Raw genomic sequence first — 27,854 nt, 5'->3', positions numbered from 1 at the left:
TTTTTAATTTTTATGTTGGAAAATCTGTTTATAACTTTTTATTTATTTCTTAGATACATTTCTTAAAACTTTTACAAAAAATGAAAGAATCATAAAATCATAGTGTTTTAGAGCTGAAGAGACTCTTTCAGTTTACTTTTGCTGATCTTCTGTTTAGTAGCTTAGAGTGAAGACTGACATGATCTAATGATTACCCCAGTTTCATATGACTATTTTAGTAGCTAATCCAAGATAACAACTGAAGCTTTCTGATTTATTTTGAAATTTTCTTTATTCATAATGCTGTCAAAAGAAAGACTAGAGGGAGATCTTTATGCCTGGTGTTCAAAAAGGTGTAAATTTGGAGATTAATAATTTTATAAGGTTATCTAACCTTAATAATCATGAAATATGCTCATTACCCCACATAAGATTGCACCATAACGTTTGCAGTTATACCACTTGAAAATGTTTTTATTTATTTGCAATAGAAATTATCTCAATAAATATTTGTTTCCTAATTTTATAGCTTTATATTTAATGGTATATTTTTGCTCTTAAAACATTTCAAAAAAATGCAACACAAAAAATAATCTGACTTAGTAAGCAGATTTTGGCTTCTGAAGCACTCTTACTGCCTTAAAGGAAAGGAAATGAACTATCATTTCAGTGTTTCAAATATATGTCTTTCCTATGTGAAGGCTTTGACGTTTTGCTTTCTACTATTTTTAGGTATAGAAATTATTTTGACACTATCTTTTTATACTAAGTACTTGTAAATATCTGTTTTTCAAACTTAATTGTTTTGCTAACATTACAATTTTTTTCTTTTAAAAAAAATAACTATTCTTAGGGGAGGTTAAACTCAGACCTGAAGCTAGAAAACGACTTTTGAGCTATGTAAATGAAGAGCCACAAGATGCTAATGGCTATTTCAATTTGGGAATGCTTGCCATGGATGACAAAAAGGACACTGAAGCAGAAATTTGGATGAAGAAAGCCATAAAATTACAAGCTGACTTCAGAAGTGCTTTGTTTAATCTGGCCCTTCTGTATTCTCAGACTGCAAAAGAATTAAAGGCTTTGCCAATTTTGGAAGAGTTACTCAGATACTATCCTGATCATATCAAGGGTCTCATTTTGAAGGGAGACATTTTGATGAATCAAAAGAAAGATATACTTGGAGCAAAAAAATGTTTTGAAAAGATTTTGGAGTTGGATCCAAGCAATGTGCAAGGAAAACACAATCTTTGTGTTGTTTATTTTGAAGAGAAAGACTTATTAAAAGCTGAAAGGTGCCTGGTTGAAACATTGGCATTAGCACCACATGAAGAATATATTCATCGCCATTTAGGTATAGTCAGGGATAAAATTTCCTTATCTAGTTTTGCAGAACAGTCAATATTCCCAGCTGGGAAGGTTTCAGGTGTAGGAGAAGCAGCAAAAATTCCAACTGAAAGTGTGAAAGAAATTGTAAGTGAATCCAGACCAACACAAATAACAAAAACAAGTGATAATAAAAGTCAGTCTAAATCTAACAAACAATTAGGAAAAAATACAGACAAAGAGACCCCCCACAAAACAACAAAAGACATCAAAGAAATTGAAAAGAAAAGAGTTGCTGCTTTAAAAAGACTGGAAGAGATTGAACGTATTTTAAATGGTGAATAGCATTATTACTTATCATGTGACAGTGGTTATCAAAGAACTTCAATCTGTATCATGTGATTGCTTGTACTAAGAGCTCTGAAAAAATATCAAGGATACTTAACAGTCTATTATGAGCTGTCTCTACTACATAGCATTAAAATAACACTTTCATTAAAGACCTATCCTACCCAGCATATGTATTATATAAAAGTTTTCAGAGTTTTTGGTGAATATAACAGAAATATTAAATTGGAGGTGACAAATTTGCAACTTTTGTTATAGAAAGAAGGTTTTTCTGGCACAATAGTCTTTACTACTCAATTAAAAACTGAGACCTAAATGATAATCCTTTGAGGGCCAATCCAACATGTGCTGGTTTATTCTGTGAATTCCCATTTATTAGCCTACTTCATTTTTCCTTTACCTCTTAGAATTTAGCTATGGATTGAAAACACTTACTGAACACATTCTTTTTCTTCACTAATTTTTTTTAACCAAGGGACTTTGCACTACAAAAGAATACTGGCTTTCTTTTTGTTGTATTTTTTGGTTGATTTTTAGAAAGAATGCTGGATGAAACATTTTTTAAAAAGTAATTTGACATGTTAGCTTAAGAATGTATTTTCATAATTACATGTCCTTAACATCATGCTAAAATGCAGTTTTTAAGCAGGTAAAGTTTTACACACACACACACATATGTACATACATACATGCACACATTTCTAATGGTGCTTATATATACTGCTGAGTTTTGGGGGGAGGGGTTTGGTGTTTTTCATTTGTTTTTTACTAATTGATAATGTCACAGCATGTATCACATAATCATGATTTTTCTTTGATTCCTACTCCCTAAACTATTCATGTTTCATAGGATCATAATCATATTGAGAAGTCCCAATAACCCTAACTTTAAACTTTGAGTTATAATATAGTAAATTTCTCTTTCATCTTAGTGTTAGCTCTGTGGTCTTATTTGCATTTTAATTTTCTGTTTCCAAAGTCACACCTTAATCATTCTTACTTTAAGCCACTAAATTCAGTTCTGTTTGACTGAAGACAAAACAATGTGACAAAGTTTATTTTTAAACACTAAATTCTTGATATCTTGTTATGGTATATATTTTTATTAAATATTTATTTTGACTACTGAGGTTTCATAAAAATTTTAAAACTGTTCTAATTCCATCATGTATGGAAAAAAATTGCTATTCCAGTTTCCTATATGTGTATGTTATGGTTTAACCAAAATTACATCATTATTGGCCTGCTGTCCAGCTATATAAAAGATAATTAGCCTAATATAGGATTAATAAATTTGTTAGTTGGTTTTGACATCTTTAAACTTGAGTGTTAGGTTAAAAAGTAGATACAAATCAAACTAATTTAAATCTGATTTTTTTCTTGAGTTAAAATACATTTCAAATGAGTTTTATAATACCTAATAAAGTTGGTTTTAATTTAAAATGTTAAAGCTCAAGTTATCATCCTGGGATAGTATCTAATTTCTAGTTATGCAGTATGTCAAAAACTATATATTTTTTTAGTTCCTTTGAGATAACTAATTTCTAATTATATATGTTTCAAAGATCATATTCCTGTAATGTTGTTAAGAATTATTTTACAAATAGGTCATAAGATATATGGTCTGAATTAAAAGACCCCACTCTTACTAGTTCCCTGAGGATCTGTCATAGTTTTTTTTTTTTTTTTTTTAGGCAATTTAAAGCAAGCACTGATACCAGTGGGAGTTAATTCATGATGTGGAAGATTCTGTGAAGCATCAAAGCAATGCTTAATTTCAGTGCTTAGATTATGACTTTGTGCCTCCAGATATCAGGTAGAGAATACCTCATATACTATGACTTGAAAAATGTAATCTCTCTTATCTTCGCTCCGTGTATCTTGAGAAAAAGTTTCAGAGTGTGATCTCTTCTGCTGTAGTATCAAGTAGAGGATAGATCAGAAAAGTAGAAAGAGATTTTTCATGACAGCAGACCATAATAAAAGTTTGAGTAATATTTTAATAAATCTATATGACTATTCAAATGATAAAATGTATATATAAGGTTATCCAGTAATTTTTATAGAAAAAAATTCTTATTAGCACTTGGAACAGTGCCTATTACATAGGAAATGCTCATATATTTGAATTTTAAAAAATTTATTTTAATCAGATCTACCCTGAGTAAATAATAATTTAATAATTATTCCAAATCAATGTTTTTCAACCCACACTTCATATTAGACTCATTCAGGGAGCTTTTAATATGGATCCCATCCCATAACTATTAAATCTGAATTTCTGGGAGGTAGAGCCATGCTTCAGTTTTTCCAAAAGCTCTCAAAGTGGTTCTAATTTGTAATCAGGGTTAAGGACCACTGCTCTAAAATAGTTCGGGAAAATCCTTTTATTTCTCCTGTGTTAACTTTTAAAATTAGCAATACAACACAATTAAGTTTTGATGGTTTAAGTTCCATTAAGGGATATGTTCTTCCAACAGCTAGTATTTATTACTTGAAATTTAAGATCTTAAATTCATAAGCTCTCAGTGTGTAATATTATTATTTCTTTATAAATTCAAAATAGATATTTTATTCAAACTATTCAAGTGGAAAAAATAATGAATTTTTTTTTCTCTGGAGCTGCGTGTTTGGGGAAATGGGGCGTGGGGGCATTTAAGCCCAAATCACTAACTTATGGTTGTGATCATGTTTAAGTTTGGAAAAGAAAGCTTATCACAATGTATGCTGGTGAATGGATGAAGTTTTAATTCTTACTGTCTTACAAAAGAATCTACTCCCAAGGAGTTCTAGAAAAAGCTTTGACAATCCCCACGGGGTAGTGTTATAGTACTGCTTCTCTGAAGGTTGAATTTAAGTTTCTGGAATTGCTCATACATATGTTTCCTTATTAGCATTCAGAATTGGGAATTTTATCTTATAAATTTTAACAGTGAGTAGTTTTCTGAAATTGAAGCCTTGGAGAGTAAAAATATGTAATTTTGTTTTTCAATTTTGTGTTTACTTTCATGTAAATATTTGGTATGTGAATTACACAATTCTAATAAAAGTCATACCTTTTCATTGCATGTAATTTGAGCTCTCAACTTCACATTACAAAATGCTTCTTTAAAGATGCTTTAATGAAAAATACTAAGAAAATATATAGATTTGTATGTCAGTTTATACTTTAGAAATCCATATATTTGTCATATTTATTTTTTTAAAAACCTCCTAACTGCATGACTGAATAGTATTTAAAATGAACCCCCCAAAATATCTGATACCTTTGTCCAAAATTTTATCTGTTGGAAGCATCAGCCATACATGTTAAGAGTTCATAAGAAAACAGTTTAAAATTGTATGCATTTTATATTACTATAGTGTCTGTGTGTATCATATTTCTAAATATTCAGTATTAAATTGGTACTTTTTAAAACCTTAACCTGACCTGCCTTTAATTGTTAAAATTGAAAGCATACAATATTGCATATAAAGAGATTCTTCTCCCATGAAGAAAGAAGACCTGGCATATAGTTTATCAGCAATAGCATACATTAAAATTAGTTCCTGATGGTGATACATTTTTAACCATAAGTGACAGCAACCAAGTTAAGAGAAGGAAACAGTTAAACTCAAACTTGGAATTATATACAAGTTAAAGTTCTGCATCTACCTGCATTCAAATCCTGGAATTGCCTCTATATAATAGGGGTGGTTGTTTAAACCGTATGTCCTCAGCTTCTTCATCTGTAAGTTGGAAAAAATCCTTTCCTCTTAAACAGTATTGATATACTTGTATTATTATATATCACATATTAACATATTTAAATTGCTTAGAATAGTTCCTGGCCCATAGTAAATAAATGTTATTAGTATTAATATAAACACAAGGCTTAAACTCAAACATTTGATGCATATGACTTAAATTTATATATGTGCTAGTAGGGATAATGTCAGTGACAGTTATGATAGCAAGCAAATGGTTAGAAATCTAATATTAATGGTTGTTGCTTAGGTCTAGCCAATAAGTACATAGATAGCCTAAAATAAATTATACTTGGGGTAAAGTTAAAATGCATCAATTCAGAACTAAGACACCTTAAAATTGTACTACCTTGTTCACTTATGGTTTACTTCCATCAGGAAGGTAGAACAAGATGCAATATTAGATAGTCTCTGCAGACAATCTCAGGCAAATTCATGTTCTTTGGAACTTTACTTTCTTTATCAATAACATTTCTGTGACTGTCAATGGATAGCATATTTCCTTACCATCAAGTAACATTTATGTTCTATAAGAACCTGATAACCTTTATGTTTCTGCCTTAAATAAAATACTTCTCAACAGACCATTCTAGTTTGCCTTTTTAAGACTAGTTTTGTATATAGGGAATGTAGACTAATTAATCCATACTTATGTATGAATGGTGGATAGATCTTGTTAACTATCTCAAAGGTTAAGTCAAATGAACTACTTTTCTTTGTAAAGTTGCAGGCAGTAGAGTGGGAACTATAATCTGATCTCAAAAAGCTTTCTAACTACAAGCATCCCACTTCATGATTGTACATGTTTATGGCAGGACAATGTGATATTTCAATACATTGTATACATTGTATAATGATCAAACCAAGGTAGTTAACATATCCATCACCTCAAACCTTTATCATTTATTTGAGGTGATAATTTTCAAGATGCTATTTTTAATTTTTTGAGGAACCTCAATACTGTTTTCCATAACTCTCGTAATAATTTACGTTCTTGCCAATAGTGTGCAAGAGCTCTCTTGCAAGAGTCCATCCTCACCAACACTTATCTTTTGTCTTTTTGATAATAGCTATACTAGCAGATGTGAGGTGATACCTAATTGTGATTTTAATGTGCATTTCCCTAATGATTCGTAGTGTTGAGCATTTTAAAAATATACTTGTTGGCCATTTGTCTTCTTTTGAGAAATGTTTACTGAGGTCTTTTGCCCATTTTTAAATTATTTGTTTTCTTGCTATTGAGTTGTGTGAGCTCCTTGTACATATTCGATACTCACTTCTCGTCAGATGTATAGTTTGCAAATATTTTCTCCCACTCTATAAGTTGTCTCTTCACTCTGTCAATTGTTTCTTTTGTTGTGCAGAAGATTTTTAGTTTGATGTATGTAATCCATTTGTCTATTCTTGATTTTATTCCCTGTGCTTTTGAGGTCATATCCAAAAAGTCATTGCTCAGATATCAAGGAATTTTTCCCCTAAGTTTTCTTCTTATAGTTTCGTAGTTTTGGATCTTACATGTAAGTCTTTAATCCATTTTAATTTGATTTTTGTACATAGTGTGAGAAAAGGGTCAAATTTTATTTTTCTGCATGTGAATATCCAGTTTTCTCAACATCAGTTATTAAAAAGACTGTCCTCCCCCCAATTGTGTGTTCTTGGCACCTTTGCTGAATATCAGTTGGCTGGAAATGCATGGATTAATTTCTGAGTCTTTCATTAAGTTCCATTGGCTTGTGTGTCTGATTTTATGCCAGTTCCATACTGTTTGGGTTACTATAGCTTTGTAGTATATTTTGAAGTAATGCCTCCAGCTTTGTTCTTTTTGCTCAAGGTTGCTTTGGCTATTTAGAGTATTATTAATTCATATGAATTTTAAGATTGTTTTATAATTCTGTGAAGAATGTCCTTGGTATTTTGATAGAAATTGCATTGAACCTGTAGATTGCTTTGGGCAGTATGGACATATTGATACTATTAATTTTTCCAATCTATGAACACAAGACATCTTTTCATATATTTGTGTCTTCTTAAATTTCTTTCATCAAGTTTAATAGTTTTCAGTGTAAAGATCCTTCACCTCCTTGGCTAAATTTATCCCTAAGCATTTTATTTTGTTTTATAGCTATTGTAAATGGGACTGTTTTATTGATTTCTTTTTCAGATAGTTTGTTGTTAGTGTATAGAAATGATACCGCTTTTTAAATGTTGGTATTGTATCCTGTAACTTTACTGAATTCACTTATTAGTCCTAACAGTTTTTTGGTGGAGTCTTTAGGGTTTTGTACATAAGATCATGTCATCTGCAAATAGGGACAATTTAACTTCTTCCTTCCAATTTGGATGCCTTTATTTCTTTCTCTTGCATAATTTCTCTGGCTAGGCCTAGTACTATATTGAATAGAAGTAGTGAGAGTGTGCATCCTTGCCTCGTTTTGGATCTTAGAGGAAAAGCTTTCAATTTTTCCCCATTGAATATGTTGTTAGCTGTGGGTTTGTCATATATGCCCTTTATTGTGTTGAGATATATTCCTTCTATACCTAATTTATTGAGAGTTTTTATCATGAAAGGATGTTGAATTCTATCAAATGCTTTTTCTACATCTATTGCAATGATCATATGGTTTTTGTCTTTCATTCTGTCAATGTGATGTATGACATTTGTTGATTTATATGTGTTGAACCATCCTTGCATCTCATAGACAAATCCCATTTAGTCATGGTGAATGATCTTTTTAATGTGCCGTTTGTACTGTTGTATTTGGTTTGCTAATATCTTTTCTTTTTTTGAAGATTTTTGCATCTATGTTTATCAGGCATATTGGTCTGTAGACTGTAGACCTATTTTTTTGGGGGGGGTCTGCCTTTTATATAAAGGGAATGCTGGCTTCATGTGAGTTTGGAAGTATTCCCTCCTCTTTGATTTTTTGGAAGAGTATGAAAAGAATTCGTATTAGTTCAGTGAAACTATCAGGTCCTGAGCTTTTCTTTGATAGGAGACTTTTTATTACAGATTCAATCTCCTTACTCATTATTGACCTGTTAAAATTTTCTATTTCTTTATAATTCAGTCTTAGTAGGTTGTATGCATCAAGGAATTTATCCATTTCTTCAAGTTTATCCAATTTGTTGACATATAATTGTTCATAATAGTTTCCTATGAGCCTTTATATTTCTGCTGTACCACCTGTGATGTTTCCGTTTTCATTTCTTTGCGTCTCCTCTTTTTTTCTTAGATTAGCTAAAGGTTTGTCAATGTTGTTTATCTTTTCAATAAACTAGCTCTTAGTTTTGTTGGCCTTTTCTGTTGTTTTTCTAATCTCTCATTTATTTCTGCTCTGATCTTTATTATTTCCTTACTTCAACTAATTTTGGACTTTCGTTCTTGATTTTCTAATTTCTTTAGGTGCAACATTTAGTTGTTTTTTTTGAAATCGTTCTTCTTTTTTGATGCAGGTATTTATTGCTGTAAACTTCCCTCTTAGAACTGCTTTTGCTGTATCATATAGGTTTTAGTATGCTGTGTCCCATTTTAATTTGTTTCAAGAAGTTTTTTAAGTTTCCTTTTAATTTCTTTATTGGCCTATTGGTTGCTTAGGAGCATGCTGTTTAATTTCCATGCATTTTTGAATTTTCTGAAGTTTTTCCTTGCTATTGATTTCTAGTTTTATACCACTGTAGTCAGAAAACATTATTGATATGATTTTGATCTTCTTAAATTTGTGTTAAGACTTGTTTTGTAGGCTAACATATGATCTAACCTAGAGAATGTCGATATGCTGTTAAGAAGAACGTGTATTTTGCAACTGCTAAATGGAATGTTCTATATTTGTCTGTTAGGTCCATTTGATCTAGGGTGTAGTTTAAGTTCAATGTTCCTTAATGATTTTCTGTGTGGATGATCTATCTGTAGCTCAAACTGGGGTGTTGAAGTCCCCTACCACTATTGCATTGCAGTCAATCTCTCCCTTCAGGTATATTAATATTTGTTTTGCATATTAGGTACTCTGAGGTTGGGTTACATATATATTTACAATTGTTATATCCTCTTGCTGAATTTGCTTTCTTTGTCATTATATAATGATCCTTTCTGTCTCTTTTTACAGTTTTTAACTCAAAGGCTATTTTATCTGATATAAATAATGGCTACTCTTGTTCTGTTTTGGTTTCCATTTTCATGGAATATCTTTCTTCATCCTTCACTTTCAGTCTATGTGTATCTTCACAGGTGAAGTGAGCCTCTTGTAAGCAACATATAATTGGTTCTTTCTTTTTAATTCGTTCAACTGCTCTGTATCTTTTGACTGGAGAGTAAGAATCCATTTACATTCAAGGTAATTATTGATAGGTAAGAACTTAATACTACCATTTTGTTGTTTTTTACAGTTGTTTTAAAGATTCTTTGTTCCTCTCTTGCTATCTTCCTTTGTGATTGATTTTCTCTAGTGGTATATTTTGATTTTTTGCTCTTGATTTTTTGTGTATCTACTATAGGTTTTTACTTTGTAGTTACCATGAGACTTACAAAAAACATCTTATAGTTATAACGGATTATTTTTAAGACAGTAACAACTTAGCTCTGATTGAAAAAAAAAAAACCTACGCTTTTACTCCACTCCTCCCCTATTTTGAGCTTTGATGTCATAATTTACATCTTTTCATATTCCATATCCCTTAACGAATTATTGTAACTGTTATTATTTTTAATCGTTTGTCTTTTAACCTTCATACTAAAGGTTTAAGTGATTTACACACCACCATTATTACAGTGTTAGAGTGTTCTGAATTTGACTTATTACTTTTACCAGTGCATCTTATACTTTCAGATGTTTTTGTGTTACTCATTAGCACTCTTTTCTTTCATCTTAGAACTCTCTTTAGCATTTCTTGTAAGACAGGTCTGACAGTGACGAACTCTCTCAGTTTTTGTTTGTCTGGAAAAGTCTTTCTCTTTCCTTTATTTCTGAAGGATGGCTTTTCTGGGTAAAGTATTCTTGGTTGGCATATTTTTTTCCTTCAGCACTTTGAACATATCATCCCACTCTCTTTTGACCTGTAAGATGTCTTCTGAGAAATCTGCTGCTAGCTATACTGGAACTCCATTATATGTTAATTTGCTTTTTTTCTCTTGCTGATTTCAGGATACTCTCTTTGTCTTTAATTTTTGGCAGTTTTTATTATCATTATTATTATTATTTCAGACAGGGTCTTGCTCTATCACCTAGGCTAGAGCGCAGGAGCATGATCATAGTTCACTGTAACTTTGAACTTTGGGCTCAAGCAATCCTCCTTCCTCAGACTCCAGAGTAGCTAGGACTATAGGTGTGCATCACCTGTATTTTATTTTTTTGTAGAGGTGGAAACCTCACTATTTTCCCCAGACTGGTCTTGAACTCCTGGCCTCAAGCAATCCCCCCACCACCACCACAGCCTCTCAAAGCACTGGAATCATAGGCATGAGCCTCCTAACCCTAACGATTTGATTATATTATGTCTTGGGTAGTCTTATTTGGATTTAATCTGATTGGAGACCTTTCACCTTCCTGTACCTGGATATTTATACCCTTCTCTAGGTTTACAGAGTTTTGTGCTACTATTTCTTTAAATAAGCTTTATACCCTTTATCCCATTATTATCAAACACCTATGACTAAAAAATTTGCTCTTTTGATACTGTCTCATAAATCCTATAAGACTTCTTTTTTCCTTTTCTTTCTCTTATCTTTTTTTTCTGTCTGTTTTTAAATAATCTGTCTTTGAGTTCACAGGTTCTTTCTTCTGGTTGATCAATTCTGCTATTGATGTTCTTTATTACATTTTTAAATTTTGTTCATTTATTTTTTTATCTCCAGGATTTCTGTTTGATTTCTTTAAAATTATTTTAATCTTTCTATTAAATTTCTTGGTCTGGTTACTTATTATTTTCTTCATTTTATTAAATTGTTTCTATTTTCTAATGTTCACTGAGCTTCTTTAAAAAGGGTATTTTGAATTCTTTGCCAGGCATTTCATACACCTCCATTTCTTTACGGTCAGTCACTGGCACTTTATTTTGTCCATTTGGCAATGTTATGTGTCCCTGACTCTTCTTGATTCTTGTGGTTGTGAATGGATATCTTCACACTTGAAGAATTAGGTACTTATTCCAGTCTTCAGAGACTGGCTTTATCTGGTAAAGCCCTGCAGCAGTTGTGGCACTAGGGAGGGCCAGAAGCCCTGGGCAGCTGCAGCCAGTGGAGTGCTATATGAAGCCTGATGTCTGCTGTGGCAGGTGTAGTGCCTAAGGCAGATGCAGCCTGTGTAGCACTGGGGCATCCCAGAAGCCTGGGGTCACTGAGGGCTGCCTGTCACTGAGGATGGTCTGAAGTCATCCTGTTGGGGATGTGGGCTGAAGATTGAGTCTGCCACATAAGCCTGAAGTCTGGAACTAGGTACTCTTACCTGGTACCAGGGAAGGTTCAGTCTGTGGATATTGGCCTGGAATATGGGTTCGTGATGGTCTATCTAGTACTGGGTTTTACTGTGACGGGCCCAGGATTGGGGTCCAAGGCAAATTCCTGTGGTCACTTTCCTCTCTTTCCCCCAAGAAGATGGTATCTCTCTCTGCACTGTGTTGCCTGGGATTGGGGGAGGAATGATGCAGGTAATGTAAAACTGTCCTTTCTAGCTTCTTCAATGGGTCTTTTCTTATTATTGTGTTATAATCAGTTACTGTGATCTCTCACCTGGTTTTCTTAGCTATTGTGAAGGCATTTTTGTGCATGGAATCGATGTTTCTGTCGGGGAATGATTGCTAGAAAGTCCTACTCCACCATCTTGCTCCATCCTTCCTTCTAATTCCATTATTTATAGTGGACATTTTGCAACTGGCTAGCTTCAATTAACTCTACATATACAAAGGACCATTTGGAGATTTAGTCCTCCCTCATGATTAGCCCATGTTTTTCTGGAGGTAAGGGGGCCAGAGAATATGACTTAGACCTAAGTCTTGCAGTACATGGTATTGCTTCATCCACTGTGATTCATTGAGAAATGTAAACTTGCCTGAAGCGAAGTCAATGAAATGACTCATGATTTTGCTAACACCTCATTGACTTAAAATGAGAGAAAATATAAGTTTAAAATGGTGGCAACAATCTCTTTCCACCATAAAGAGAGATCTTTTGTGAGAATGGAACCGGAACAGAGTAATCAGATCATAGAAATAGGAAATTAGGTCACAGTGATATTGTTTGAGCCTTGTTCAAACTGCATGTGAAAGGACAATAAAATAAATCAGAGTGGAAACAACTTAAGCCACATCTGAGTGGTTGTGCCAACTTTTGAACAGGGACTAGACTGCATATGTAGTCTGGCCAAGCTCATGAGGTCACATGGAAGACAATGTGGATGACTCAATCCCAGTCTTGGAACTTGGCAGTTTAATTAAGTGTAAAGAAAACAATTGGTTAAACTGTCATTGTGTATCTTAGACTGAACAAGGCAACAGGATAAGAAAACTTGTTTTAAAAAATTCAGCATTTAGAACTTTTAATAAGGTCAAACAGGAATGAGAAAGTTTTAAGCTTGATATTTTCCACCTGAAAACAATGAAACCAGAGAATATTGTTTCAGCATAAGTGTTCTTTCTACCTGCAATCTGAAGTCTGAGATAGCTATAAATACAGTAGCAGGGTAGAAAAATCCAAATACTCTGCTCCAAGCTAACATTGACTCAAGCAATATCAGAAGTGGGAAAACTAGCAAGAGATATGACTGGCAGTTAGAAAAACTATAATCTGGTTTCTCAAGCCCCTCCCACATTCTTCCACTTAAGCAGTCATTTCCTGACAAGGGGATGAATTACTCCCATTGAGAAGATGCAGTCCAGGGAGACAGATACCAATGAAAAGGACATTCAGCTTAGGGCTAAAGAGATTGGCAGTGCATTGTGGATGTACTAGTTTCCTAGGACTACTGTAACTAAGTACCACAAACTTGGGTGGCTTTAAAAAAGAGAAATTTATTTTCTCACAGTTCTGGAAGCTAGAAGTCTGAAATCAAGGTGTTAACAGAATTGCTTCATTCTGAAAGCACTAGAGGGAGAATCTATTCCATGCCTCTCTCCTCACTTCTGGCAGTTCTTAGCCATCCTTCATGTTACTTGGCTTGTAGATACATCACTTTAATCATTCATATGGCTATCTTTCTTTCTGTGTCTGTTTCTGCTCCTCTAATTATAAGGACACTAGTCAGATTAAGGGTCCACCCTACTCCAGTGTGGTATCATGTTAACAAATCATTTGCAACTATCCTGTTTGTAAATAAAATCACATTCTGTGGTAGTGGGAATTAGGTCTTCAACATATCTTTTAGGGGGACATAATTCAAGCTACTACAGTGGCCATGGACTACTTTTTGAAGAGAGAAATTTTAAGCACGATTTCCAGATAGAAATATTCTGATTCTTCTTGGTATCTTTTTTTGTTTACCTCCCTATGAGGTAGAGAAAATGGAAATAAGTTAAAAACATATCAAGAGTTTAAATAATGCTTGCAGTTAGAGAAACCCCAAGCCTTACAAAAAAGAGACGAAGATTGCTCAAGCCTTAAAATAATCCTCAGGTTCCAGAACCTGAGGTTAAATGAAATACACTAATAAAAAATTACAGGATGCATCTCAGGTACAGTCATAGAAAACAATTGTGTAAACTCAACAGAGTGAACTGTCAAAGCAGACCCACATAAATTATAGATTTTTTTTTTTATACGGAGTCTCACTCTGTTGTCCTGGCCTTGGTGTCAGACTAGTTCGCAGCAATCTCAAACTCCTGGGGGCTCAAGCGATCCTCCTGCCTCAGCCTCCTGAGTAGCTGGAACTACAGGCGCGTGCCACCATGCCTGGCTAATTTTTTCTATTTTTTTAGTAGAAACGGGGTTTTGCTCTTGCTCAGGCTGGTCTCGAACTCCTGAGCTCAAGCAATACTCCCGCCTTGGCCTCCCAGAGTGTCAAGATTACAGGCTAATTTATAGATCTTGAATGACATCAAACTTAACTTTACTAATAATTACAAGGATACAGGTGAACTTTAGGTATTGGTCAAGTCCATAAATTTCAGGTTTGCCTACAATAAGAAAAATAGACCAGATATATCCTACTTTATAGATAGAGAATCCTTGTGTATGAGAACATTTGGTGAGAATCATTCATTCCCCCTGTTATCCCCACTAGAGAAGAAGTGATCTACTAATCTGCCATTAACCATTTCCTTCCCAACAACAGAAGTTTCTAGAGAGCAGAACTATATTTCACTCCTAGGTCAGGGAGTCTTTGCTCTCTCTCCCTGGCATGCTCTCCCTCCCATAACATATGGCAGTAACCACTTTATGTTTTTTATCTTCCCCAAATGGCAGCTTAAAAAATGTGTACTGAATGTTTTGGGCCTCATTAAACATACTATATAGCATTAGTTCTCTAGGCCAAGAGAAATTAGAGATGAATCTAACAGAGAAGACTATGCAATGAATAGATATTTTGAACTTGGAACTGAGTGCAGTAAATGAATGAGACTTTGCATATTATTGCTTTGGAGAAGGGGTGGAGAGTATGTTTGCTGTGGAATATGACATAAGTTTATTATGTAGATAGATATTTTTGAAGGTGTGTGAATGGGAAGATGAGGTAGCCAAATGATTGGACATTTCCTGGGTTGGTTGTTTGCTGTCCAACATCACTTTACCCTATTTCCAGTACTGCTATTTGGAGATTCATTCAGGGATGTTCCACTGGATAGAAGCTCATAATCCATGGTGTTGGAAATAAATATATTCCAATATATTCCAGTGACTTGGTACAGTCATTTAGAGGTAAGTTCAAGAATTCATATGTAACACAGTCAGAATTAGTAAGATGCTGAGACTTCCCAGAAACAGTCTCTTGGTCTTTTCCCGTTGGATTTCACTAAGAGATAATCTAGGACTGGATGGAGTCAGAGCAGCCGTGTCCAAATAGGAAAAGTGTGGAATCTGATTAATAGTGGAACATGATGGATGAACAGAAAAATATGGGTCCAATTGTCTTTTGGATTGGGTTTCTTGTCATGTTAAAATTGAATAAAACCTACTGACAAAATTTTTTAAAATTTAAATACATTTTCAATGTTTTCTAATACAAGAAAAACTTCTTTCAAGGAAACATGTTGTTTTTCTAGAGTCTGACATTAATCAAAGACAGATTGGAACTGATAAGATTACACAACAGGAGGGAATATCAGGACTTTTAAAAAATTTGCACAGTTTTATATCCTGTTTTGAAAATACACAAAAAATGAAATGTCTGATTAATGTGTTTTAAAAGGATGTTTTAAAAACTTTTAATAAACTGGTTAAATCCTCAGTTAGATGTGATTACTTGATTGGCTTACTTGATTGGGAATTAGAGCTGGATTGCTCAACCATATACCTTAAAATCCTAGCCATTTGAGGTCTAGGGAAGACACTCAATAAATATTTTTTGATTGATTGAATAAAATCGTTCTATCAGATATTAAAAAATACTTAAAATTATGAATACAAAATAATTAAAACTATGACATAGGTACAAAAATGGACACACTAATTAATGAAGAAAGTAAAAAACCCAGAACCATATCCTAACATAAAAATAACAACACTATCATCTCCTGATATTTATTGTGAACCAAACAACGTGCTAAGTACTTTAAATGTATTATCTTATGTAATACAGTAATCTGGTGCTATTTTCTTCTTGAGGAAGCTAAGACTTGAAGAGGTCAAAGCAGTAAAAATGGGTTTGCTGTGATACTAAATCCAATGTATTTACCTGCTTTGCTATGCTGACTTTAATAACTTAAAATGAATTAAGGTAGCATTTTAATTTCATAAGGAAAAACTAATGTTAAGTGGTTGATGTTGGGATGACTACTTAAAGTTCTTTGTCACATCAAAATTAATTACAGACATAATAGAATCACTAAGTTAAAAATCGTCTTGGTGAATTTTACTAAAAATTAAAATATTACACTTAAGGAACATCATAAATAAAAATGAAACCCAGAAGAATACTTGAAATATATGTTGCAGCTAAAAGTTTACTCTCTTAATATTTAAAGCAAAAAAAAGGAAAGAATAATTACTCCAATAAAAGGAAGCAATAGATAAACAACATCCCTGAAGATGTAAAACAAATGGCCAAGTATATAAAATGTTTAACCTCAGGAGTAATCAGTAAGTACAAAATAAAATTATAATGAGATCTTCACACAATGGAATAGTCACAGACTTAAAAAATGGTAACACCAAATATTACAGACATGGGAGGAATGTATACTCCCAAAAATGCTAATAGGGATATAAATGGAGATAGCATTTTAGAGAAAATAATTAGAAAATGGGATCATATGGTTTAAAATAGCAAAATTTCATTGATCCACAATTCCATTCCTGTGAACTTATTCTAGAAAAATAATTAAATATGCAAAAATATTAATATAGAACATATCACCTCAACATTATTTGTAATATTACAAAATTATGTGAATTTAGTGGAAAGACATTTACAGTATATTATTAGGTGAAAAAGGCAGACTTCAAAAATGTATGCATAAAAGGATTCATTGTAAGGCATAATTACATATAAATCCTATACATATATCATGTGTGTATTTATATTTATCCTAATTCATGGAAAAAAGGTACTTTATATTAGGCACCAAAATATTAACAATGATTTATCTCTGAGTGGATGGGATTGTAGGTGATTTTTATTTTCTATGATTTCTACACTTTATAATTTCAAACATAAATACTTAATATTTTCTGATCATCAAAAAAAAAGAAAAACTAAAATTGAAAAAAAAAGTTGTTTAGACTAATCCCCCATTCCAATTGTGGTCATGTACTTACTGCTCAGCTTCAAACTCCCCTACTGATTCATTTTTATTTACTGTATGAAAATCCAAACACTTTATCTTGGCATCCAAAGTCATTTCACATCTGGTTGTACATGCAATATTGACTTCATTATCTACCTCTGCATCACATGAGCCTTCTAAATATGTTTGGAAAATGCCAAGCCCCTTTTTCTCCTCTGCTAAAGAACTTCTAACCTTCTTTCACTGGAAAATATCTCCTCCTCCATGAAGGCTTTCTAGTCCCCTAAGAAAGTTAGTGCTCTTAGAGCTTTACTCTCATGGCATATTTTTAAGTGACTTGCTCATTGTATTCCTACCTCCTGCCACTGCCAATCACATGCTTGCATTGATTCTAGGTAAATACAAGTAACATACCTTATATATGGCAGCTATGCTTTCCCTCTCTCTTAGGAGTTGAAGGGGTTGGCACTAGAAGAAGCTACAGGTTAGATAGAAGAAAGGAGACATTTATAAAGGATTGCGATAAAGCCAATGTAATCATCACAAGTGTAACTAGGTATTCTTTGTGCATAACTAGAATTTACATGTTATAATTAATAATTTGAGTGAAATTCAAAATGATAATTTGAAGTTCTTTTTTAAGCAATAGCTTACAGAAGCCTGTGCTAAAGGGAAATGTAACAAAAAATAGATGGATGGAGAGATGGATAAATATTAATTAAATGTAGATGATAAAATAGTAGATAATAATGTACCACTCTTCTTAATTATCAAATTAGAAAAGTATGGTCATATACTATTCTGAAAACACATTAAAATTGTCTCTTTCAAACTCTTTTCCTGAAAAACTTTCGGATGTATTGGGAATGGTAATTTGATTTCAAATAGCATGCTAACTGGGATCAATTAATTGGTCATGGTTACGTAGAGTCCTATGTTGGCTCATCTTTATTCAGGGGAAAGGAAGACTATGATCAACTGGCAATTGGCAAGGGATAAAGGAGTAGCAGTATACACCATCCCTGGGCATGTGGACCTCTGAAACACTTAGAGAATGGGAATTTAAGAGTTGGAAAACTATAAACATTTTTCATTTGCTTTTTCATTCCTTGATTCCTGTCTTTTCATGCAGGGTCCATGTTCTTGGACAGCATCCCCAAATGATGTTTTTCGTCATAGTCAAGTTCTATATAAACTCATGTTGATAAATTAAAAGATCTTTAGCCTTTAGCTACTTCAACATAAATAAAAGATTGTATTATTGTGGTTCGTTTTAAAGAGTCAGTAGGTAAAATCACTTAAAGTAACTCAGTTTGTCCTAGTAGCTTAATAAGCAATGCTTTTTGGCTAATGCTATAGTGTGGCTACCAGCTTCTACTTATGAGCTGTTTTAAGAGTAAGAAATTTGGGAAGTTATTTGGCTGGGGGTATGCAAAAACAAGATGTCATGCTAGGGCTCGTTAAAAGTTCTTCTATGACAAATTCAAACATATACAGTATTATTAACTGTGTCTTGGCAGCTCATTTTCTTCTTTTATAAACAGTCAAAAAAAAAAGCAGCTCTGGTTTATTTAATTTCCAGAAAAGAAAAATTGGAACCATTTAGCCTGCTTAATATCAAATCCTACCTGACCTAGAGGAGAATCAGGAGGAATTTCACAGAACACTTTATTTTAGTTACATCATCCCATACACAAACTCTTTGCAAATAAAGTAGAACTTTTAAAGAAGCTCTAATACAAATTTTATAACATTCATTTCTTCTATTATTTCTTCCTTTATTCCTTTTTATCTGAGTTTTTTTTTTAAGACTGCTATTCAGGAATTTCCAGGAATTAATTCCTTGTTCATTGCTCCCTTCCCTTAACATTTATCTTTCTCAGAAACTCCTCCATTCTTATGGTATGAATTTACCAATTTTGTATAGATTGATTGCTAAATGTCTATCTTGAGTTCCAAACTTTACAATTGTCAGTGGATCAATTGTGCTTATATCAAATACTGAACTCTTATCTTTCTTCCTGTAGAATGATACATTTCAAAAATATATTCATCCACTCATTCTCCATTGTATCATTACCAGTTATCTCTCATTTGAGATAATTGCAAACTCCATAAATGCAATCAAGATCTAGTCATTTCCTGCACTTCTCATCTGTGTCTAAACTTTTCTTCATTTCACTTCAGATATTTTTTTTTTTTTTTAGAGCTCTGAAGAATTAAGCCATTACACAGGTAAATTTTGACTGGTGAATAGTAAATAGGAGAAGATGATGAGAATTACGACGTTAGAAGATTACTCTGGCAATAGTGTATACAATGGATAGCTGGGAAGTATCTAAAGACTATTGTACTTGTTTAGTGAAATAAGATGAGAGAGGAGAGGAAGGTGCAGGTCATAATTTCACATTATCATCTGGTAATAGCATTCCATGTTATCTCTTCAGAAGACAGTCATATTTCAAATAGCCCAAAATTGAAGGAAAGGAAGAAGAAAGGAAAATATTTATATTGGCACCCATACAACCTGGTGTGTTACAGTCAGTAAATATTTTCTGGTTAAATGAATAGCTCATGGGTTGGATTCATGGCAGAAATTTAAGTCCTCTTGGGGTAAAAGTGGTTTTCTCAGCATATCTCCATTTGTTTCATGTACCCAGCAACCCAATTTATTTCTGGATATGGCTTCCCACTTCTTGTCTTCCTTAATTAATCATACTTTACTCCTATTTTTCTTCTGTATCATTTTACTATTGTGCACTTCTTGAAAATTGTTATGTAATAATTATAAGTCATTTCACTTGCATTTATCTTGACTCCCGAGAGAATCTTTAAATTTCTTATTCCTTAATATTAGAGAATGGGTTTTCTGAATTGCCTCACAATTTCTAACAGAATGCTCTGTATAATGGAGATCTAAACATATTTGGTGTCTTATTTCTGAATTCTAGTTAAATAAACTAACAAATATCATGTTATCGTAGAAAATAATTCAGTTAATACTATGTTCTTGGGGTTCATTTTGAGTACATTAGGTTGTTTTGTTTTATTGTGTTTTTGTATTATATTTAATTCACATTTCTTACTTTATAGGAAATTACCTTTGGTTTCCAGGAAACAAACATTCCCAGTTGATCAATCTCTTGCTATTTTGTTTTTAGACACTATCTTTCCCCATAGTGTAAACTTCCAGATGTTGACGTGTTTTCTTTAACATCTGTTTATGAATCTTGATGTTTGGTTTGGAATTGAAATGCAGTTGGCACATATCACTAATAGTTTTAATGCAATCACTACTTAAAGCCTTGGTAAGAATATTTTATCATTTGGGACTTGGATATGACTAGTATAGACTCTGAGAGCTAAAAAAGGAAATTAATTTAATGATTCCTTTGTGCAACATGAGATATTACATAATCCTTAAAAATTTTATAAGATTATTCTTTGATATATAGGATTATTCTTTGGTATAATGAAAAACTTTCTTTGGAATATTAGAACTTCCTTGTCATGAACACAGCTGTTTACTTTCTTGTGAATTAAGATTTCTGTGTACAAAATTATTGATTCATAGACTGTCATATGAAAGATTGAAAAATTTTAGTTATTTAACCTCTTGTAGAAAATATTTTCATCAATATAATTTCTATTTTAATAAAATTGGAACACTAAAGAAATGCAGAAATTATAAAATTTATTAAAGTCTGATATAACAAATTACCACCAACTGAGTGGCATAAAACAACACAAATTTATTATCTTACCATTTTGTGGGTCAGAAATTCAACATGCGTCTCACTGGGCTAAAAATCAAAGGGTCAGCAGGCATGTGTTCCTTTCTGGAGGTTCTAGGAAAACATAAGTTTATTTGCCTTTGCCAGCTTTAAAAGGCCACCCACATTCTTTAGCTTGTGGTCCCTTTCCTCCAGCCCCAAAGCCAGCAATGGTGGATCAAGTCCTTATCATGTGGCATCTCACCGATCCCTTTTCCATGAGATCTCTCTCTCTGACCACAGCCGGGAAAGGTTCTCCACTTTCAATGACTCATGTGATGAGACTGGGCCCCCAAATCTACAAGTCACCAATAATATAGTCTTTGTTCTCAAGAAGCTTAATTTCCAAATATGCAATTTTTAAAATTACGATTTAGTATACTAAAAAGCCCCTGCCTTCAATCTATTTCAGGTATCAAGAACATATTAAATTTAGCCTTAAACTTGATCTCATTCCTTGAGGTCTCTAAAGACTCACTTATCTGTAATGGCCTTTTGATAATTTTCTCCTTGCAAGTAATTGAAAAAAATTATATTATTAAAGATAATGAGGTGAAAAATATGTTTCCCAACCTTTGAATGGACAAAATAATGTCTCCCTATGCCCAGAGGAAATTTTCAGGCTATAAATATGGATATTAATTAGAAGTGTCATAAGAATAAGTACAGGTAAAGTAAACAGTTGAAAGTTTTTAAAATAACCCTACAACATGTGTTTGTATTTGCATACAGTTTTATTTATTTAGGTAGATGTTCATGCATATGCTGAGCTCTTCTTCTTTTCCACCCTGATTGCAATTTTCAGTATAAATTGCTTGAAATCATATTAACATTTGATTCTGTCACCATGCTCAATTTAGAATTTAAAAAAAAGGCTTTGCATAATAGAATTACTTCGGTGACTCCATGATGGTATCAGTATATCTAAATCCTAACCCATACATAGATATGATTATAGATACTGGAGGCTAGGCTAAGGGGAGTTTGACCAGCCTGGAAAATGACTGAAAAGTGGTTTTAATATTTATAATTTTCCCTTTGCTGTCCAAGTTGCAGATTTAGAACTTAAGGATATTTGATTTGAATGAAGGACTGGTGCCTTCTTTATTCCAGAGTTTCTTTGAAGAGTTTGAGATCCTTAGGGACCTCAAGCAAATACCAAAAACAAGATACTGTACATTTTATCTCTAGGCAAGGACTCTTTGGTGGAAGTTTGCCTGTAGTTCTGAAGGTAGACTTACATTAAAAGCCCAAAGAAGACCACAGAGAAGGAGAGAATAAGTCAACGAAAGAAACCAGGTGAAGTACCAGTTCATAACTTCATCCCTCCATGACAACCAAAAAATTTACCTTGGCTATAGATTTTACTCTTTTGTTTTTCCTAACATAAATCAAATCTATTTGACCTCCACAGCAGAGTCCAGTGGATAACTTTGAGTGTCAGAACTAATAGAAATATCTTGGCAATGTGGAAGACAGGTAGAGTAGAATAGGAATAGGTGATTTGAGAGATGAAACCTTAGAACCTAGTCATTTCTCTTTATGTTTTTTGTAGCATTTTTTTCTGCCAGTACCTCTTCAAATTGCTTACTTATACTACATACTGTGTAATACACTCATACTACGTAGCATGTATGTATGTACTCTATATATGTACTGTATATATCCTGTATGAAAACTATATGTCGTATATAAAAACAATAAGAATAATGGTACTATGAAATGTAGAACTTTTCAGGAGTACAATATCTTATGATGGGCAAGCCAAATTTATTGTAATAACTACCATAAAGCACCATGTATGTGTGAAGCATTAGATTAAGCTCCTGATATTATCTAATTTAATTCTCACAAAACTATATTAGGAAGGTATTAGTTGTTTTCACTTTATGAAGGAGGAAAGCAAGGCAAATTTTTCTAGACCATACAGCCAATAAGTGGGAGACCCCAAACTTAATACAGGTTTACTTGACTCCAAAGCCTTTCCTCCTATACATTAATCAGTGTGGTACCATTTAATAATGATTAAACTCCTAATAAAACATTATTCCAAATTTCATTTTCAGGTCAGTAGGAATACTTCGTAAATACTAATTTTTTTTTTTTTGGTCACTTTAGTCTTTCAAGTTTACTCTCTGGTTTATATAGAACTTTTAGCACAACATTTTTTGACATGAACTAGCTTCTAGTGAATCTGAGATAAAGGGTGTGTGAGAAGAAAATTTCTAGTTAAAGATAAGTGAATTCATGTTTGCTCTCTTCCCTTCCAAAACTACTGTTAAGAATTAACAATGTACAGACTTGAAAGAGCAAAAGGAATGGCAAATAATTCTACATGAAAGATATCAACAAATTTTGAATATGAAAAGCTGATGGATACATGGTAACTAACTTAAGCAAAGAGTAAGAAGAGGAAATCTAAGTTTTTGTAGAAAGAAATTCCAAATGGTACAAGACGATGTGTCATAGATGGATAAAGATTCAAAAATTGTTTTTTTTTTTTGTTGATTTGTTTAAATTCTTTGTAGATTTTAGATATCGGCCCTTTATCTGAAGTATAGTTTGTGAATATCTTCTCCCATTCTGTAGGTTGTCTATTTGCTCTGTTGATGATTTCCTTCACTGTGCAGAAGCTTGTTAATTTAATCAAGTCCCATTTATTTATTGTTGTTGTTGCTGTAAATGCCTTTGGGGTCTTAGTCATAAATTCTTTACCTAGACTGATATCTAAAAGAGTTTTTCCTACATTTTATCCTAGAGTTTTTATGGTTTCATGCCTTACATGTAAGTCTTTTATCCTTTTTAAATTAATTTCTGTGAATGGTGAAAGATAAGGATCCTGTTTCATTCTTCTGCACATGGCTATCCAATTTGCCCAGCACCCCATTAAAAAGTGGGCAAAAGACGTGAACAGAAGTTTTTCAAAAGAAGAGAGACAAATGGCCAACAAACATATGAAAAAATGCCCAATATTACTAATCATCAGGGAAATGCAAATTAAAACTGAGTGAGATATCACCTTACTCCTATCAGAATGGCTATTATCAAAAAGTCAAAAAACAATAGATGCTGGCATGGATGCAGAGAGAAAGGAATGCATTATACATGGTTGGTGGGACTGCAAATTCTAGTACAACCTCTTTGGAAAACAGCATGGAAATTCCTCAAAGAACTAAAAATAGACCTACCATTTGATCCAACAATCCCACTACTGGGTACCTGCCCAAAGGAAAAGAAATCATTTTATCAAAAAGACACCTGCACGTGAATGTTTATTGCAGCACAATTCATAAGTGCAAAGATGTGGAATCAACCTATGTGCCTATGAATTCATGAGTGAATTAACAAAATGTTCTATATGTATACCATGGAGTACTACTTATCTATAAAGAGGAATGAAATATCTTTTGCAGCAATTTGGATGGAACTGGAGACCATTACCCTAAATGAAGTATCTCAACAACGGAAAAACAAACACCACATGTATACTCTAATAAGTTAGAACTAACCAATGGCCACAAAGGGAATTAAAAGTGATTGGAAATCAAGAAGGAGGGACTGAGGAGGGGCAAAATCTGCCTAAAGGGCAAATGAACACTGTTTGGGTGATGGGTACACTAATAGCCCTGACTCAAGCATTACAAAAGCTATCCGCATTACAAAAGCTATCCTCATAACAAAAACATTTGTACCCCCTTAATATTTTGAAATTTTAAAAAGTTGAAAAGATAAAAGGAGTCTGTCAGTAATGTTAAATCCTACTGAGATTAAAGAAGATGAGGATTAAAAAAAGATTCAGAAACTGGAGGCATCAGGTACCCAGGAAGGTAGAAAGACTATTTGAGAGTCTGTTTAAGAAAGAGTTAGGCATCTTGATTCCATCCCTACCTTTTGCTAGTATATACTTTCCTGCATCTTGGTAGCAGAAAAGAAATCTGTTCTCTGGAGAAATTGCATCAGACTGGTACTAGACTTGGAGGTACATACTAAAAACTTGATAATCAAGTGAAATTATACAGAATGAACTATAAGATATCAACTCTCTTCCGATATTCAGTTTCCAGAATACTGACAGCTAAGCCTATGCTATCCATCAAACACATCCCTAAGTAAAAGATTGGAATAGTACTTTCTTCTTTAATTTATATTTTTTTTATTTCTAATTATTGTGGGTACATAATAGTTGTATATACTTATAAGATACATATGATGTTTTGATATCATCATATAATGGGAATTAATCAAATCAGGATAATTGGTGTATCCATCACCTCAGCATTTAACATTTCTTTGTGTTAGGGACATTCCAGTTCCACTCTTTTAGTTATTTTAAAGTATACCCTAACTTAACGTGGATTATAATCACTTTGTTGTGCTATCAAATATGGTTCATTCTATTTATCTAACTATACTTTTGTACCTATTAATCATCCCCTCTTTTCCCCACACCCTGATACCCTTCGCAGCCTCTGGTAACCATTATTCTACTCTCTATCTCCATGAGATCAATTGTTTTTAACATTTAGTTCCCATATATGAGTGAGAACATGCAAGATTTGTCTTTCTGTGCTTGGCTCTTTTCACTTTACATAATATTCTGCGGTTCCATCCATGTTGTTGCAAATGGCAGGATTTCATTCTTTTTATGGCCATATAATATTCCATTGTGTATATGTACCACAATTTCTTTATCCATTCATCCGCTGATGGACACTTGGGTTGATTCCATATATTGGTTTTTATGAATAGTGCTGCAATAAATATAGGATTACAGACATCTTTTCGATATACTGAATTCTCTTCTTTGGGGTCTATACCTAGAAGTAGCATCGCTGGGTTGTATTGTAGTTCTATTATTAGTTTTTTGAGGAAGCTTTATACTGTTCTGCATAGTAGATGTCCTAATTTACACTGCAACCAACAGTGTATGAAGGATCCCCTTTCCCCACATCCTCATCACCATTCATTATTGCCTGTCTTTTTGATAAAAGCCATTTTAACTGAGGTGAGATGATATCTCATTGTAGTTTTGATTTGCACTTCTCTGATAACTAATGAGGTTGAGCATTTTTCACATATGTGTTGGCTATTTGTCTTCTTTTGAGAAATATCTATTCAGATCCTTTGCTCATTTTTTAATCAAATGATTTGATTTTTTCCTGTGGAGTTGTTGGAGCTCCTTATACATTCTAGTTATTAATCCCTTGTCAGATGGGTAGTTTGCAAATATTTTCTCCCATTCTGTGAGTTGTCTGTTTACTTTGTTGATTGTTTCCTTTGCTGTGTAGAAGCTTTTTAGCTTGATGTGAGTCCATTTGTTCAATTTTGCTTTGGTTGCCTTTGCTTTGGGGGTATTACTCAAGAAGTCCTTGCTCAGACCAATGTCCTGAAACATTTCCCATGTTTTCTTTTTGTAGTTTCATAGTTTCAGTCTTAGATTTAAGTCTTTAATTCATTTTGATTTGATTTTTGTATACAGTGAGAGATAAGTGCCTAGTTTCATTCTTCTGCATATGGATATCCAGTTTGGAATAGTATTTTCTGAATGAGCAGAACAGTCTAAAAGGAAAATCCCATGGATTCTAAAATTTAGGGGTCCTAAAATAAGCATCTGTGCCCCCATTAATCACCCTACAGTCATATCCCCCAGTCAACATGTCTCATCCCTGAACATGAAAGGTCCAGCCAGTATTTTAGTGTCTCATTCTTAAATATGAATAAATAGCTAAGGATTAACAGATGTTTGAGAAAGCACTTTGAACCTAAGAGGCAGGCCAATATACCTCAGAGGAAACAAAGATATATTGAGGAAATGGAGACAATGTAAGGAAGAGAAGAATACTTCAAAATATCTGCAATATCTTCCAACAAATAAAGTGTTATCACTTCCTTGCAAAAAGACAGCCTGCTATTAAGAAACATATACCAGAGAAAAATGAAACTTAAACATTCAAGAGAATTTATTGTTAATAGAAGTTTAGAAGAAAAAGTGGGAGATATCCATAGAAAATATTATATAGGAAAGAAATTATGACAAAATTAGAATATTAATCTACAAGAACCAATATTTTAGTAAATTAGATTTCCAGGAAGAAAAAATAGATACAACAGATAGAAAGAAACAATTAGTAAAATTAATAATGCAAGATATGAGTTTCAAGATTAAGAGAGTCCATAAATTCAAACCACAACGAAAGAGAGACTCATATCAGGGCACACCATTATGAAATTTTAGGTACCTAGAGACAATGAAAAGATTCTAATACTTACAGACAGAAGACAAAATCAAAAAGGTCACACATGAGGAATGGAAATTATAATGTCATTTATGTCTTACAGCAAAATAAAAGTTAGAAAACTGAAGAAATTCCTATAAAGTTCTGAGGGAAAATGATCTCTAACCTAGAATTTCTATTCAGCCTATCAATTAAATATGAGTATTTACATGTATTGCTCATAAGTTCAGTTAATGAATTTTTGTCATTCTGCTTGTGTAAAGTTATACCAAATTTTGGAAAACATTTTTGTTTTTCTTATTCATCTTAAAACACACTATATAAAATAAACTTTAAAAGGTGTTATTTCAATATAATGGTTTCAGCCTAAGACACTCACTCACACCAATTTATCCAAGATAATAGTTTCTAGCCAGAAAACATAATGTGGAAAAACTTGAATTGCATACAATATTTGAACAAATCCAAAACATTTTGTTTTATCTAGAAAGATCAGTAAGAGGAGAAAGAGGTATAATTTTATATGACACTTCAGTGCATATGTGTTATGCTTATCTATTTTAAAGAACTTTCAGGC

At 32.9% G+C, this 27,854-nt stretch overlaps 1 protein-coding gene across 8 annotated transcripts in view; it reads left to right on the top strand.

Moving 5' to 3' along the window:
• The window catches only part of TMTC3 (transmembrane O-mannosyltransferase targeting cadherins 3), a 111,308-nt gene that overhangs the window by 41,976 nt on the left and 41,478 nt on the right, over positions 1–27,854 (top strand). For 3 of the 8 annotated variants that reach the window (XR_006735739.1, XR_006735738.1, XR_006735737.1), the window contains exons 14-16: positions 833–1,642; positions 3,348–3,469; positions 22,233–22,340. Coding sequence is in view for 3 of the 8 variants with exons in the window: in XM_045553282.1 (XP_045409238.1) it covers positions 833–1,642; positions 3,348–3,391 (854 nt within the window). In the remaining 5 variants the exon portion in view is untranslated. Of the gene's footprint in view, positions 1–832; positions 5,078–15,125; positions 15,146–22,232; positions 22,341–27,854 lie in introns of those variants that run through there. The other 5 variants (XM_045553282.1, XM_045553280.1, XR_006735741.1 and 2 more) reach the window with 4 other exon arrangements.

Source organism: Lemur catta, chromosome 6 (assembly GCF_020740605.2).
Source record: "Lemur catta isolate mLemCat1 chromosome 6, mLemCat1.pri, whole genome shotgun sequence".
Classification (NCBI taxonomy): Eukaryota; Metazoa; Chordata; class Mammalia; order Primates; family Lemuridae; genus Lemur; species Lemur catta.
The sequence above is the reverse complement of the archived record's forward strand: the minus strand, read 5'-3'. Positions and strand labels throughout refer to the sequence as shown.